Consider the following 17,985-nt stretch of genomic DNA (forward strand, 5'->3'; position numbering starts at 1 on the left):
CAGTCGTTCCCTGCCGTGGCACGGCGCGGTTGAATTCGTTCCCCATACGCAGTACGAGTGAAGTATCGAAAGGGAACGTACTCGGTTACTAACGTAACCTCGGTTCCCTGAGATACGGAACGAGTACTGCGTTACTTGCCGTGCCACGAGGCTGCGGCTTCAAGGTCGTCGCTTCAGTCGATTGGCCTGGAATCCTATGGCGAAACGCCCGCTTATATAGCACTAAACCCCGCCCCTTTCAGCAGGAATATTCGCGCGCTTTGTCGCCATAGGCTGCGCAGCTATAAACCAATGACGATGTAGTTACACTGCGTTATTGAAAAAGGCTTTAGTGACGGGGAAAAAGGGAGACTTTTCCCCATACGCAGTACTCGTTCCGTATCTCAGGGAACCGAGGTTACGTTAGTAACCGAGTACGTTTTGAGGCAGCTTTAATCGCATGTTTGGTAATTTCATGACTTACAACAGAACAACGACGTTCATTACTCATAGTTTCTTTTGCGCATTATTTAAGCTATAATAAAATAATGCAGCGCGCGCCACGAGCAATAACGGCTGATTGGACAGTCATGTTAATTTTTCTGAGTTTTACCGAGTTTTTACCGCAGTTCACTGTTGTTCAAGTGAAGCTCCCTCGTAGTCACCTGTAGTCTACCTTTTCCGCTCGTTTGACTTGCGTCTGGCGCTGAGGCGAAGTCGGAATGCGCGTCAGAAAAGTGTCCCGTTTGTTGTGGTCGTAAAGAGACAGTTCTGTATAAACGCAGCGTTTTACTTGGTGATGTTTTAACAAAGATTTTTATTTTTGGTATATTATATGCTCTGATGGTGGTTAGTGGAGTAGCATCACCCGGGGGGGATATTTTTTTATAAATAATTCAGCAGAGGCAGGGATACATAGACCAGAAGGGGGGAAATCCCCCCACCCCCATCCCCCCTACAAATCGCACCCTGTGTATATATATATATATATAAAATCAGTGGCGAGTGGTGACTTTTTTAACCGGGTATGATGGGTGGTGCTGCGTCATGTAAAGAAAATGTGGCCGATGCAGTTTAGCAGTTATTAGCAGCCTATTATAAATAAAAAAATAAAATTTAATTATAATAAATATAGGCTATAATAAATAAAAAATATCAGTATTCTTTAAAAAATAAGTTGAAATTATGCAAACTTATGACTTTAACAAACGCAAAGACTATCGATTAACATCCTCTGATAGGCCTAGTTACAGTAGGACTGTCTTAATTTATACATTTTCATAAAAAAAAAAAAAAATTCCCTATAGAGAAAATGAAATACTATTTTTTTTAAAATAGTTTTAGTTATGATTTTGTCCCCATTTGGTTAAGTCTAGTTAGTTATGTATCAAATATAATGTGATTTTCGAGATTTGGCAGCATTTTTCCTCTTGGGCGAGCGATCTGCTCACAGCTTATCCTGCCATGTAATCCGCCATAGGCCAGCAAACCAATGAGAACGTGGGACAATGATGACGTTCCATAACAAAAGCGTGAAGGCGCAAAAGCTGGGGCGCGTTCAAGCTCAAACCGGTGCGCAACGTTTTGTTACGGTTTCCGGGTTGAACGACATGTTTCCTGGAAACGGTGTGCAATGGGTTTGAGACAGAGATTGTATATAAAAGGGAGATAAGAGGGTCTGTATCTCTTACCATTGGAGAAAGCGTAACAGCTAACTTAATCACGTGTGGCACCTCTCAGCCTATCGTGTAATGGCAGTGACATCAGTCGCAACATTCCCTAGTCTGCCTTCTCATAATTATTATTTTTTTTTTATTAAGCTAAAATCTACATATAGTTCCCAATGAAAGTATTCTTTCGTGTAAAACATGCTGAAGATTGGCAAACAGGCTGTCGATTAATTAAGTGATTGGCTATTTCTGCACAAAAGCTGTTTAATCAGCATAGTGAAGCCTCTCATCCATTTACATCCATTCAAAAAACAGCCTCTGGTCTCCTTCCCTGCATACCGCCAGGGGTGGGGCGTTAGCATTAGCCGTTACACTTTTTTAACTAAAGTTTGCAGGCTTGCCTTCCAGTGGCTTTGGTTTGAGATATGTTTTCTCTTGTTTGGTGGGTGTGTCAAAAATGTCAGCCCAATCAGCAGCAACATGTATATAAACCACACAGGATTAAAGAGACAGCTCGCACAATGGGTCCAAGTAAAGTCGTTTACAAATGTGTTCTCTTTTATTCTAGATGGCAAGGGCAATGACTGTAACATCGAGCGTATTTTGCAGTATTAAACACATATTTATACCGATTTCATCAGACTCTGAAAATTCTTCAAAAAGAACACAAAGAATGGCCTTCTCAGCTGCCATAGTTGCAACTCTTGCGTCATCAGAACAGGGTGTTCAATACACCACTGTTTCCGTTTAAAAAACTTTTTGCAACGTTTTGTTGGGGCTGAACGCAGCCCTGATGTAGATCAGCTTACCCAGAAGTCTCTGTAACTGGCAAATTTAAAGAAAATTACTGTCGTTTGGCAAATTAATAAATTACGGACAGTTAAATACGCATTACCAATCATGTAGGCTTTATGGTACACCTCAAACAAGGGATGTAATAGTAATTTATAATGTTAATATTAATTGCAGAGTCCACGAATGGCTTGGGTATATATATAATATATATAAATTATCTATATATCAATTATCTAAACAAGAGTGAGTAAAAAAAGAGTGAAATAAACTCATTGTATGAAAATTATTTATGTAAAAAATGTTCCACTAATTATTTACAGCTATGGAAGCCTACGTGATATGAAATATGAGACTTGCAATGTGTGAAACTATGAAATGATGAAAAAATAAAGTGAACACTTGTGCATCATTTCAAGCTGTCCCAAATGACATTTGTTCATGTGGGTTAAAAAAAAAGACAGAATTCAGCTGTGATGCATGTATATCCACTGATAAACATTGTTAGTAAACAAATTAAATAAATGAGTGAGAGAGTGAAAAGTGAGTTTTAAAGAAGTTTACTTTTTAAAAGGCCATGGGGTCAAAAGTGCCCTTACCTGAAGTAATACCCATTCACATAATACAATTTACATTTGACTATTACCCATTTTTTTTTCGGAGGTTAGGCCATATGCTTCCAAATAAAACTGAGATGCACAACCCACAGATCAGCCTGCTCCGACAGCTGTTTGTGTACTAAAACAATATGCTTTTTAAATTTATATGAAGTGACATTTGCTGTATCTACAGCTGTTTGGCTGAGTCAAACATAGCCCATGAGCTCCTTTTGGCTTCAGTTTCTGAAGAAAAGCCAGCATGCTTTTGAGGGATTATGGGAGCACTCCATTTGTCCATCCCACGCACCTGGAAAACAGAGGAAAAACTAGGAATGGCAAAAAGGAAATCCATGCCAGAGCAATGAGTATGAGAGCCTATAGTTGTTCATGGATATCCTGTAATAAGCTCTTACTCCAGAATTTCCATTAAAATTTACTGTTCTCAGAAGCAACTTCTCCTAAACCAATTCAGAGATTTCAGAAATATACGCCAGGCTGGACTAAGCCTGATGGCCACGGGTTAAATAGTTGCTATTATTTTTTCACAAAACATACCAAATTGTGTAATGGTCATCAGTGGGGAAAGCTTTTTTATGCCTAAAGAATGGTGCTGTTAGTTTGACCATGCTAACTTGTCAAACCCACCACACTTAGACACACAGCAGATGTAAGATTAAGAGATAAACAAGCAATTGGATAGATTTACTAACGAATAACTAAACACCTAGATGATAAAAAGTAATCATATGACCTTATGTCCTGCAGTCTCTCTCTTGAGCAGCACACAATCATTAGATTCAGAATCAGGCCAGCATATGTTAAAGCAGCCAACCTTCACTGAAGCTTTATTTTTCTTGGCTTTCTATCAGGACCGCTGTGTTGAGGCGTACAGCAGCTTTAGGGCAGACCGTACATTAAGATAGATAGACTTATATTTCCAGTCTCTTCATAGAACTAAAGAAGCATCAGCTTTCATTTGTCCTATACTCCTTAGAAAAGTGAAGGGAATATGGAGTCAATTAGGAGCCAACAGAAAACAAGCCACAATTTAAAGAAAAAATATGATAATACAAATTTTAACAACATAAAAGATCTGAGAGCCTTGTGAAACCAAAAAAGTTATGGGGAGTATTTGCCCAAAATGTAAGCATATTTGGAAAATTCACCAGATTTAAAAACCCATGTGGGACATGATTTGGGATCCTCTAATACAAACTTTGCACATACTACATGAGATGGATAGTGAAGTTTTAAGGTGATCGACAGAGATCACAGAAAATGATTTTAGTTTTCCGAAAAATAGGTTTATTGGAGCACAATCATATTTCAACTCTTAGAATTAAAACTAGAAGGGGCAACAACTCAATCTGCCCAGCTTAACCCCATAGCCAAATTCAGTAGCACAGCCTTGCTTAAAAACCTCAGTTGAAAAATTGGGGAAGACTACAAGTAGTTTTGAGTAGTTTTTATTTTATTTTCTATTTTCATGTGTCAGCCCTTCTGCTCATTCACCGAAAAGCATAAGCCATCTAGGCACTCTTGCAGGGAGAAACACCCCAATTAAAGCCCCTGCTAATAAACAGGTGGGGTCCAACAGATTATGTTTGTCAGGCTCTACCTTACAGATGTAAAAAGGAGCATAGCCTTGCTAACATCCATTCTGAAGAAGGCAACAGATATGGGAGTGGGTCGCTTCACGACTTATCCACCTCAAACGTCAATCGTATAGCTCAAAAACATTTAATCTACTGCTCTACCCTATTAAAAATGGAGCACAAGCCCTAGCTTAACTCCTATTCCTTGGAATAAGAGGAGGGCAACAGGTGACACTATCTATTCACTTGTCAGCTCCACTCACTGGATATCCATCGGAGAGCACAGCCCTGTGGCATCTCTTCTGTTCCTCTCTCCATTAACTTGTTCTCTGAGAAGGACCAGAAGGCTTTGGATGAGCTTGGACACTGCGAGGGATAAATGTTTTGAAGGCACCTCAGTGGACAGATCCTCACCCTGATCCAGGTCTTTGAGTATCTCAGCCTGGTATGCCTGCAGCACCACCAGCCTGACCTTCCACTGCATACGATTTGAAAACCAGCCTAGATGTTATCTGGCATGGCTTGGATGGCAAAATGAGAGCCTTCACTGACAAACATGTCCCCGGAAAGAGATAGTTTGCTGAGTTCTTGTCAACCCGAGGTATCTGTCCTCAACCCCACTCACACGTTACCTTGATATTCGCATAACTTGAACTTGAAGGAGCTACGTGAGCAGAGTAAGGGTGCTTCCATGAACCTGTTATCTCTGTGTACAGGTCTGGAAGAAAAGGAAGGCTCACTGGAGCTGGAGACTTGATCTAGCAGATATCTCTTGTCTAAATGACCACGGACGATCCCATGCTTTGGGACAGACCAATTCAAACCTAGTCGGGCTATAGCATGCGTCATAAGCTCCAAAAGCTCATCGTATGTGGGGCTCTGATAGGAAGGGAGAGTGTCAAACTTAGATGTTACGTCTGCAACTGACTCCACATTTAGCTCCTCAGAACCAAAACCAAAAGCAAGCAGATGTTCTCAACCAAAACCTGGAAGAAGCCACAACACAGGCTTCCGGGATAGATTCGAGAGCCATGGAGCTAGCAAAAGAAGTGAGGGAGAACCCTTCAAAATCCTCTGCTAGCTCCATCTGAGATCCCAACAATTGCAGCTGACGCAGGGAACCAGGGAGGTTTCTCACAAATAATGTATCACATTGAGCGCATCCAACCCCCTCAAGGGCTGAACACCCATGCTCTGTTCCTAAACAGATGACACACAACTCGTGTCCATCGCCTAGTGTAGGAGGGCAAGGAGGGACACATCTTTCAAAATTTTCATTCACCATTTTTCTTTCTTCACAACATGAAAGACAAAACTTTTTTCCTGGTTGTGTTGAATTATAATAACTACAGAAAAACACAAGGCTTTTCCACACACAGTCACACTGGTGACGTCACCGCACTGCATCGGCCAGTGGTACTGGTGTGAAGTTACACGTCCCTCAGAAACTGGGTTCTGCAAGGATGCGTCCCCATAACATCAGCAATTAATGCAGTGTCGAGTTCCTTCAAAAAGAAACAATTGCTGAGTCCCAATTAATCTACTTGTACTATGCCCTAAAAGAATGTACTGTTTTTGTGAAGAAAAAGTACATACTTTTGAGTGTGTAGCAGAAGAGTAGGCAAGCTTTGGGAAATACTACTTTGTCATAATTGCGTCTTTAAAGGGCCGTTCTGTCACTTACTCCTTAGCATCCTATCACGGTTTAAACTGCCCTATCAATCATCTTGTCACAGTTAAAATCCTCCACATTTAATTTAATATCAGTGAGAAATGTACCAGCACAGCGTTTCCCAACGGGGGTGCCATCTGGTGAGAGCAGGGGTGCTGTGTAAAAACATTGTTAAATGTTAAATTTAAACATTTTTAAATTGCTAAAATGTGTAAAAAATCAATCATTTATTATGTACCATCAATCTCTGATGTCTCCATTAACAACAAATAACACAAATTTCTAATAAAAATGCGAATTGTAACAAAGGTTGGTCTGAATTCCAGAGGGGGTTGCACATGTTTTCATGCTTCATTCCCAGTGCGTACACATAAAACCACCTCTTTTTCATGGCTTCTTGTGCTTACAGTCGACCACGAAAAACACGAAAATATTGTCACAATGTCCGTCTTGCCTCGTATTCACATAAACACATCGGTTATGCCCTAAGTAGTGCTGTCAACGTTAGCGCATGTGATTCATTTTTTTTTCAGTTTAACGCATTAAAAATATTTAGAGCAATTAACGCAGCATCCGTTTATGTCATCCTTTAGCTAGCATTACATAATATGATCAAGCTCTTCTTCATGCAAATGCTTTAAAGTTTAAAACATTCAAGCACGTCAAGACGAACGAGAACGCACCATCTGTGAATGTCACGATGCACAGAAAGACGTGCCAGTATCATGTGCACAGACGGCGCACCAGAATAACATGCACAATTATGCCAAATTACTGTTTTGTTGAGTATCTTCATAAGAGCAGTTATATAAGTCTTAAATAAACGTAAAGAGTTGTGAGAAAATGGAACGCGTCAAATACACATCATGTGCAGAAGCGTCAGATCTTAAAGTGACAGCAGCCACTAATGCTGTCTGTCAGTAATGTTGATTAATGAACAACATTAACAGATAAAATTACTCACTGCTTTTGACTAAAGAACTTTTGTAGTTTTAATAATAATAATTTAATTATTTAATATATAAATTTAAATGTAATTATATTATATAATTAAATTATATATTATATAATTATATTAATTATATAACATATAATTTAAATTTAATTATATCATATTATATTAATTATATAATATATAATTTAAATTTAAATATTATTTAGTGCAGACTGTTTGATAACTTTACTCAATTTTGGTATATTTCCTACCTGTTAGACGGGTAGGAAGGCCACAGGTAAATATGACATTTATTATGGGTTTATGGGAAGGTTGTTTTAAGTTCATTTAAATTAAAAGTTGTTTTATATTTTGCAGCTTAATAAATGTTAAAATTGATTTTTCAATTGCACTGTAATGTTGAATGGCAATAATTAAAAAAAAAAAAAAAAAAAAAAAAATTCATTGAGACATCAGTAGCAGTATTAGTATCATTGATACTGGCCTTCATTCATAAAAAGATGCCATTAAAGAAGTATTTAAAATATACTGATTTTATTTTGTTTCTACATTAATTTAGAGATAAACTGTGAAATTATTACATCATAAAATATATTAAAACTTATATTGAGAACAAGCTATTTGTGCTACTGCATACTGCATGTAAACATGAATTAGGGTACGTTTACAACAACAATGTACTAAAAATGTGCGTCAGACGACAACATTGTCAAAATGATCCCTGCACACACAGTTTTTAGTTGAAAACAGTGTCTTGTAAATGGCTCCTTAAAAAAGTACCTGCTTTCTGTTGTTTTGTTTAAATTAACAATAATAATCTATCATTAATTGAATCGATTAATTAACTTAAAAGTTAATTTTAAGGTAATTAGTTACTGCACCAATTGTGTGTGATATCATTAACGACAGTCCTATATATTTTTTAACCTATATGGTTCAAATGACAGCGATGTGGCCAGGTTATTATTGTTTCAGAAAACAGTGGCAACTAGTTGTTCTCCAACAATGCATCGTACTATGGTAGTTAAAAAGCGAGTTGCACCCCAGAAACTGCTGCAATCACTACACACTGGGTGCTTTTTTGGACAAAGTGCTATTTGATTCTAAGTAGATTTCCTCTTTACCATTGACCATTTTGGCCAGTTGAATAGTCATACTGTTAGACATACTGTTCATGCACACAAACAACTTTTAACTCCCTTATACATTTAAAGTGACTTTTCACAGTGTTTTTGGTCAGTAGGGACGGTATTACTGAGATAATTCTGTGCTACTTTTTCTCTGAATCTCTGTGCCAAAGCTGTGGCTATACAAAGCCCTTAAACACCAGTGTTTCTGAAAGGTAAGACTGGGTTTTCTGTTATAAAATAGCAGAGTAATAATTACTGATGATATGTTGGTTTATGTGTGTGTGTGTGTGTGTGTGTGTGTGTGTGTGTGTGTGTGTGTGTGTGTGTGTGTGTGTGTGTGTGTGTGTCTGTGTCTGTGTGTATGTGTCTGTGTACACGTGTGAGGTCATGAGTCATTCAGGATATCCCATACGCCACTAATGGAACAAGACCACTACTTGGAGTGTCCGGTTTGGAGGTCACTGAATACAGGATGTTCACTTTAAAGGCTGTTGAAATTACACAACCATGTGATTAAACTCCTGGATGAGTGATTGTGCAGTGATTCAAAATGTGTCCACAGATGCTGCCTGTGTGTGAACACACACCACATATGTATCATTGTACCGTGTCATCATTGACTGAAAAACACACAAATTTGTAGAGATTGCGATCTTTTATGTAGAACCAAGTGGATTAGTTTTATTTTTGAAGGTAATGCGCCCCAAAATGTACTTAAATTAATTTATGTTTGTGCAAATCATTTCACTCCAGACTGCTTTTTGAATGAGGGTCAGCGCAAAGGGACAATACAAAACACAGGCTTTGCTAAAAAGTTGTTACTCAAGGATGGATCAGTACCAACTGTTCTTGATCCAGCTTATAATGCCTCCGGAGCAATAACTTACTGGTTACGGCAGCAATGAAGGGGAAAGCATGCAGTTTATTATAGTTCATCTGAGTTGTTTTAAGGATATAAAGTTGACCAGTTTATTAAACACCCCCATCAAAAAAAAAAACAAAGGTCTCTATATATTTGTTTACTGTTAGTTGTAATTAGTGTTTTTGTGTAATTCGATCGTTGTTTATGTTGATGATAATGCAAGGGATTGAGAGAGTTTATGGATAAGACTTTAATGTACACATTTTGTTTTATTCAGCTCTTACAGTGATTTTCTGGAGTGAAACGGATGCTTCATCTTTTGTGTAATGTACAATAAACTTCATAAAACTCATCAGTAAAGTTTTGGCCATCATTTGGACGGGGTATACATTATACATAATGTATAACCATAATTAAACTAAACTATACCTGTTCTATTTCCATGCAGCATATATTATCTGACACTGTCCACCTTCTTCTTGAAAGGGGCCAGGAGCAGCAGCTCATTTACAATTAAAGGGACACACACAAAAATGGTGTGTTTTTGCTCACCCACCAAAACTGACCGTTTTAACATGCTATATAAAATTATCTCTGGGGCATTTTGAGTTAAAAATTCACATACACACTCTGGGGACATCAGAGATTTATACATCTTGTAAAAAGGGGCATAATAGGTGCCCTTTAAATTTCATAGGCTTGTTCCAGTCTACTTATTTTGGGAAAATCGCCCACCCCTACCCAGGAGGAAGGAGGAACGCGCTGCTAAAGAGCCTTCACTGCTGTGGAAAATCTGTGGTGCCATTGAGCAGAGTCTATCGTAGGGTTAAGACAATACAATCAATGCATCATGATTCGTGGATAATTTCTGATATTTTCCAAATGATTCGCAAATTAATTCTGAGCTTAGTTTTTAGCAGCAGATGGCGTTCTAGGTTATTTTTAACCGCATGCTCAAATGCTCACAAAGAAGTCCGCTCGTGCATTCGGCTAAGTCTGACAATGTATTTGCACCTCAGAATGCTTTTATGATCCGAGATTAATGTAAACAGCCCACTGCGAACACCGTTGTAATTCGCTACAACCTTTTCGAACTTTATGAATGATTATTTTATAGAAGGTTTAAGTGGTATGTGTAAGGAATTGGAAGGAAGCAGTGCCATCTGCTGTTGAAAACTAAGCTCTGAGCTGATTAGAGAGAATCGCGATACATACGGAAAATACCAGGAGGAGGAGCAGGGAACTGGGGACTTGCTGCCGGGTGCCCAAAGCCGGAGGAGCCGTTCAACGAGGGATATCCAGCGCCACCGCCAAGCATCACAGAGCAGTTCACCCAGCTGGTGGAGGACCAGTTTCGTGGGTGCCCCCCGGCCTGTGATGGGGGTATGTGGCAAGCAGGACGGAGCTGAGAGCCATGGGAATGCAGCGAGCACTCGCACCACACTGGTCTAAAGTCCCACAGAGGAGCTCCCAGAGGATAAAAGAAGGAGTGATGACAGTGAAGGATGAGAGAGAACCAGGCCTGGATTTTATGTTGTTTTATGTTTATATGCGGAAGTCGCTTTACTGCCATTTTATTGTATGTTTATTTTTGGATTAAAGTTTATGTTCAATGTTCGCAGGTTCCCGCCTCCTCCTTCCCTAATCAACAAACCTTGTTACAATATGTAAGATTTTATATTGATAGTCCACTTTAAAATTGCATTAGCACTCCAGCACAACTAGGTTTCTCTGCTATATTCTACCACAACAGAATCCAGAGTGTTATCTACATGTAACACATGATCAGTGATTCTCTCTGTGTGCTTGTTATCTTAACTATGCTAAAGTGTTGACAAGTAACAATCTTGTGTCTGAGCTCTGAGAGGAGACTCAAGGGTCAAAAAGTTCTAGGATTCTGCGACATATCACTTTCAAAACAATCTGGTGTGTTAATTGCCATGGCAACACGTCCAAACCAATGGATACGCAGAACCAGGAAGTAGCTCTGCCCACAACTTCCTCGATAAAGCTGAACTTACAGTTTGGAAATCTGTTCCCATGCCTGATAACAGACACTCACACTTGCACCACAACACACCAAAACACAAAAACAGCTTTACACACATATGAACACCTTTCCACAACACAAATGAACACAAAGTCACTTTCACTTACTCCATCTATTTCCTTGTCATCATTTTCACCACAAACAAAAGTTATATTTGAATCTACAGTATATATAATATTCGGATGCAGAAAAGCTCCAACGCCCCTCTGTGGTCACCTGTTAAACTGCATAGCAGACCAAATTCAATACAATTCTACAATATTCTTTGATGTCACATGTAAAACACATACAAATATTTGCCTTTCTCAGTTTTAGATGACATTCTGATCAACCATACAAAAACCAAGCGTTATGGTGTGCAAAAGAAATGGATAAAAAAATTAAAAAACAATATACTGTATCAGGGTGTGTGCATGGCGTGTGGCATTGCCCACTAACAGCTGATGTTACAGGAGCTCCAAAGATTTGTGGCATGCCGCACAACAAACCCCTCCCTACACAGCTGCTCTGCGGTGTGATACTGACACAATCCTTATGAGAGATTCTGCTGAGTAAGGTAACCCTTCTCACTGTCACTCTTACACACATACTATAGTAACTTTGTGAAATCAATAGGGAGTTGTCCACATTCAAGAAAAGTATACTTCTGTCTTGTTCTCCTTCAAACTGAACAATTGTTTCAATCACTTCACCAATGAACTGTGTAAGTAACGATGTAACGACAGTATTGAAAAAAAAAAAAAAAAAAACTTAAAAGTCAGAATGAAAGAAGTAAAAATAATGAGAAAACTCAAAAAGCAGAAACTAAAATCAGGTTCCACTTCCTTATTGATAAAATCACACCCATGGTCATGTGTCTTCCTTAAAAAATGAAAAGCATAATCCACATAAACCAAACATAATGATTTGTGCACTTTACTTGGAAAACAGTTGGAAAATAGTTAAGAATAGATAGACACAAATGACACAGAACAGTTTATTCGGACCAACTACTATACTTCCAAACTGCTTTGATTCAAATGAAATGTGAGTGTCACAATTGAGTGTCACAACTGTGCCTGATCACCAACTGACCAACCTGCACAAAGTGGAAATTAAAAACACAGTACTTTCTATACATCTCTCTTATGGCAAAACCAGAGTAAATGGCGAATTTCAAAACGATTTACAAAGATTCTCATTCTCAGCTGTCTTTTAAACTGAACGAGAGAGAAAGATTTACTTACCAGCAATTCTGTCTCGCTCCATAGCTGGATTATGGCTCCTAACAGCCACATGTGGTTTCTAGCGTTTCTCCTCCTCTCCCTTTATTTGCAGACTTCCCCTTTTGCTTTTTCCGAGAGTTTAGTCACCCCCCCTCCTCCTCCTCTCTCTCTCTCTCTCTCTCTCTCTCTCTCAATCCACTCACTTTGTTCTTCTTTCTTTATCTTTCTTTATCTTTCTTTCTTTCTTTCTTTCTTTATTTGTCTCTATTTTCCTTCCCCGATACTAATATTAAAATAGTTTGAAGGGTTTAATTGACAAGTGCATCCAATGGAACTGCACTGACATGTGCTGATCATATGGCTTCATTCGATCTTCTTACGTCTTTCTTTTGACCTCCTTTGACACTGAAGCTGTATTGTGTCTCTGAGATGGGGATAAGCCATGTGACTCCATAAACAGCCTCATACTCTCACCATGAAAGCAAACGAGATAAATCTTTGGACCACTGGGTTTGATACAGCTGAAGCAACTTGGATTGCAATACTATTTCATTTCATTACTGAAACAATGCAAGTATCTGTACCCTATTATTGTAAACATAAGGCATTAAGGCCTTTTTTTTTTAACAATATTACACAGTTTTCTTAAGTCCATCACATTTTGGAAAATTAACTGTTCTATCGCTGTACAGATGGCTGGTTTGTGATTGAGTCATTAATCTCATCTGGTTTATGAACAGCATTCAAGAAAAATGTTATTGCATCACTGTGCATTAAGATAAGCTTTAAGGCTGTCAGTGACAATGAACACAGTGAAATTCCTGCAGTGAAAGCAGTGCCCATAATCTACATGTCATTACTCAAAATAAAATCATGATGACCTATGACCTAAACCTCACACATCTAAGATCAAATGTAGCGTGGGACTCTGATTAGCGTATATGCATCAGGATTCAAGACCTACTCTCCATTTCCAAAGAATAAAAAAGGCCTCATATCACTCTACCATATGATGATGATTATTCCTTCTGGGTCACTGATGACGCAGAAGAAATAAGCCTATAATAATCTGGTACTAGAAATAATTGGCTTTTTTAGGAAATACAGTATTTCTTTTGCTCTAACATGCTGTTGATATAAATCTTCTCACAGGGTAAAAGACATCTAAATATCAGTGGTTCACTACTACTAAAACAGTTTCTTTTTAAATCATACTTTAAATTAAACTTGGATCTTAAAAAGCAGAGTGTGTAGCTACAGAGGAAAGACATCAGATAAAGAAGAAAGATAGAAAGGTATTTTAGGAAAGTATTATAAAATAGGTTAAAAAAGAAAGGTATTTTTACAGGCATTACAGCAGAGATTAAATTAGAGGGTGTGCTTCTTAAAAACACTTGGCAAAATCCCAGTAGTGTGCTACAAATATTTGTTCAAGGATCATAAAAGTGGTTAAAACAGCAGGTAACAAAAAAAAAAAAAAAAAAAAATGCAGGTGATAACAATAGAATCCTCAGATTTCTTATAATGGTGTTAAATAATGGCATCCGAAGACCCTCAGGGGGCTGCAGGTTTGTTTATTTATTTATTTTTAATTATTTTTTTCCAAGGAAAGGCATAAAAAAAGAAAATATTTACTCATTTATTTTGTTAAGTATATAAAATTGCATTTGAATTATTAATGATTTTAAATTAATAATATATTATATAAGATAATCTTTTAATCTTTTAATTTTTAAACAATTCACAATAGAATTACATTATGCTACTGTAATGGAAATCACAACATGGGCTCAGGAATACTTCCAGAAAACATTGTCGGTGAACACAATCCACCGTGCCATTCGCCGTTGCCGGCTAAAACTCTATAGGTCAAAAAAGAAGCCATATCTAAACATGATCCAGAAACGCAGGCATTTTCTCTGGGCCAAGGCTCATTTAAAATGGACTATGGCAAAGTAGAAAACTGTTCTGTGGTCAGACGAATCAAAATTTTAAGTTATTTTTGGAAAACTGGAACGCCATGTCATCCGGACTAAAGGGGACAAGGACAACCCAAGTTGTTATCAGCGCTCAGTTCAGAAGCCTGCATCTCTGATGGTATGGGGTTGCATGAGTGCATGTGGCATGGGCAGCTTACACATCTGGAAAGGCACCATCAATGCTGAAAGGTATATCCAAGTTCTAGAAACAACACATGCTCCCATCCAGACGTCGTCTCTTTCAGGGAAGACCTTGCATTTTCCAACATGACAATGCCAGACCACATACTGCATCAATTACAACATCAATGCTGCGTAGAAGAAGGATCCGGGTACTGAAATGGCCAGCCTGCAGTCCAGATCTTTCACCCATAGAAAACATTTGGCGTATCATAAAGAGGAAGATGCGACAAAGAAGACCTAAGACAGTTGAGCAACTAGAAGCCTGTATTAGACAAGAATGGGACAACATTCCTATTCCTAAACTTGAGCAACTTGTCTCCTCAGTCCCCAGACGTTTGCAGACTGTTATAAAAAGAAGAGGGGATGCCACACAGTGGTAAACATGGCCTTGTCCCAACTTTTTTGAGATGTGTTGATGCCATGAAATTTAAAAGCAACTTATTTTTCCCTTAACCCTTTAACACGTACGATCACACCGGTGTGATCAGCAGAGGTGGGTAGAGTATCCAAAAACTGTACTCAAGTAAAAGTACAAGTACTTATAGAAATATTTACTCAAAGTAAAAGTGAAAGTAATAATCCTACTTGAGTAAGAGTAAAAAAGTATCCAATAAAAATCTTACTCAAGTAGCTCGTTACTAGTTACTTTTATATATATATATATATATATATATATATATATATATATATATATATATATATCAGGGTACCCCAGGATCCTCCAAATGAAATTCAAGGCTTTTTAAGACCTTTTTAATACCATTTTAAATGAAATTCAATGCCAACTTCGTACCCATTCTGACAGAAGTATGAGGGAAAAATGTCAAATCTGTATAAATTTTGAACCCTAGAAAATAATTAATTCGGCATATATTTTTATACCTACTATAAATATTTTATTTACCATAGGCCTACTAAATGTAAACAGCAGTGTCTCTCTCATTGTTACAGAGTGTAATATAATTATATAGGCTAATACTATGATGTAATTGATGTAATACTACTAATGTAATTGATGTAATACTACTAATATACTAATATAATACTACTAATATAATACTATTAATTGCAATAGTCTGGTGCAACTTCTCACATCCAACAAGGTGCATGGAATAAAAAAAATTAGTAATTTAGGAACAAAACCAGCAACACTCATAGATGCCATGGAGGGGTCAGAAATAAACAAAAAAACTGAAGCTATATATATCAACTTTTGCCAAAAAATAAAAATCTCTCATTGTTATTAGTTTTTAACATTTAGTGGAAGTAGGCTGTTTTCCTTTACTTCATGCTAGCTTAAATAAAATTAAAATCTTGCACTGAACAACACTGTACAGAACAAATACAACCCTTAAATACATTTGTACACTCTTCTGTTTCTTGACATGGTAGCATCGGACGCGTTTCGGTGATTTAAAACGACGCTCGTGACTTAAAGTCGAGTGCTTTTACTGTAATTTAGGCAAGCGCGCTCATAATAGAAGCGACGCGGTTGAGAGCGCGGCTCATGGTTGCATAGCAACGACAGACGCCACGGGAGCGAAAGCGCATTGAAAAGAAGGAGAATGCCGGCGCGGCCGCGTATGTGACGCGTACTAGAGAATAATAATTATAATAATAATAATAATTTAGCGGGCCGGATTATGTTTTATTTTTGAGATCAGTTGCGGGCCGTAAATGGCCCGCGGGCCGGCAGTTTGAGACCACTGGACTAGACTATCACAGAACGCTGACACAATCAGCTACCCAATGATGATTTTCATTCAATCCGAGCACAGATATTGACTCGTATTACTCGTATAATACTCGTACTCGGCAGAAGTGCTTTATCCGTACCGGATACTCGTTTCAGCCGAGTATCCGGCTCATCTCTAGTAATTTACCTCACTTGCCTAGTAACCATAGTAACGGGTGCGCGAGCTTTCGCGCTTACTGCTATGACGTGGAGCGCGAGGTGCACTCAACATTACGCTGCATGAATTTTTAATTAGCCTACACTAGTAACAGTTCATTTTGTTACGGTATGAACTTAATCCTAGGAAAAGTTAAAAAATAAAAAAAATAAAAATAAGACCTTTGTAACGAAATCCAAGACTTTGTATACCAAATTCAAGGCTATTAAGGCCTTAATTTTAGATTATCAAATTTAAGACTTTTTCAATGCTTTTAAGACCCCGCGGGTACCCTGATATATATATAGGCTACACACACACACACACACACACACACACACACAATAGCATGTTATTATTTAATGTTTATTATTTAAATAGATATTTAATTTATTTTCATAATTAGATATCTTTGCAACCAGTGTTGGGGGTAACGCATTACAAGTAACTTGAGTTACGTAATCAGATTACTTTTTCAAGTAACTAGTAAAGTAACGCATTACTTTTTCAATTTACAACAAAATATCTAAGTTACTTTTTCAAATAAGTAACGCAAGTTACTTTTTCACATTTATTGACTGACATGTTGTCCCCATGTTGAGAGGAATACAGTGCAGAGATATTGTGTGCGCTGTGTAAGCAATGATGGTTATTGTAGTTCTAGACTAAATGTGAACATGCATTTACTCATCTCACTTGCACGAAATCATTCAGTATTCCTCAAAATGAATAAAAACAGGTGTAAATATGCTTTTCCTTCAGCCTAAGGCTTATTGATTTCACTTTTGGCGTGAAAGGGCCTTTTTGCCAAAAATATAACTTTTTTGTTGTTATTAAAAAACAAACAAACAAGCAAGCCCAGCCCCGGTGAGAAAAAGTAACGCAAAAGTAAAGTAACGCATTACTTTTCATAAAAAGTAACAAAGTAACGCAATTAGTTACTTTTTTAGGGAGTAACGCAATATTGTAATGCATTACTTTTAAAAGTAACTTTCCCCAACACTGTTTGCAACAAACAAACATAGAAGAGACAAGCATTATTTCTAGCATCTGTAACCCGAATGTATCGTTACTATATTAATAACGTATACAGCTAACGTTACATTTTAAAGAAGAGAGAAAACTCTTTACATGTGCTCGCGCTCATACCTGAACTTGACACAAACAATGATCAAATAAACATTGACGGATCTTCTTCGGGCTGTTCTCCAAAATGTAATCAAATGTATATTTCAGCAGGCGCGTGTAAACTGCTTAACTGTGTCAACGCAAAGCGTTCATTTTCAAGACGAACAGGTCGCTGGCGCCGCCATTGCGCAATAGTATATGTATAAATTAATGTATAAATTAAGATATATGCCCATAAAAACGGTAAAGAAATACTACATACTTTTGTTATAGTGACGTAATAATCTGTTTGGT

General features: G+C 37.7%; 1 protein-coding gene across 3 annotated transcripts in view; it reads right to left on the minus strand.

The window, feature by feature from the left end:
• The window catches only part of septin9b (septin 9b), a 93,896-nt gene that overhangs the window by 67,306 nt on the left and 8,605 nt on the right, over positions 1-17,985 (minus strand). Inside the window, exons 1-2 of one of the 3 annotated variants that reach the window (XM_048173487.1) lie at positions 12,531-12,621; positions 3,088-3,347 (exon numbers count right to left, since the gene is read on the minus strand). The exons of 1 other annotated variant lie outside the window; for it this stretch is intronic. In XM_048173487.1, coding sequence (XP_048029444.1) covers positions 3,088-3,091 — 4 coding nt within the window. In that variant the 5' untranslated portion in view covers positions 3,092-3,347; positions 12,531-12,621. Of the gene's footprint in view, positions 1-3,087; positions 3,348-12,530; positions 12,671-17,985 lie in introns of those variants that run through there. One more of the 3 variants, XM_048173486.1, reaches the window with a different exon arrangement.

Source organism: Megalobrama amblycephala, linkage group LG21 (genome assembly GCF_018812025.1).
Source record: "Megalobrama amblycephala isolate DHTTF-2021 linkage group LG21, ASM1881202v1, whole genome shotgun sequence".
Lineage (NCBI taxonomy): Eukaryota > Metazoa > Chordata > Actinopteri > Cypriniformes > Xenocyprididae > Megalobrama > Megalobrama amblycephala.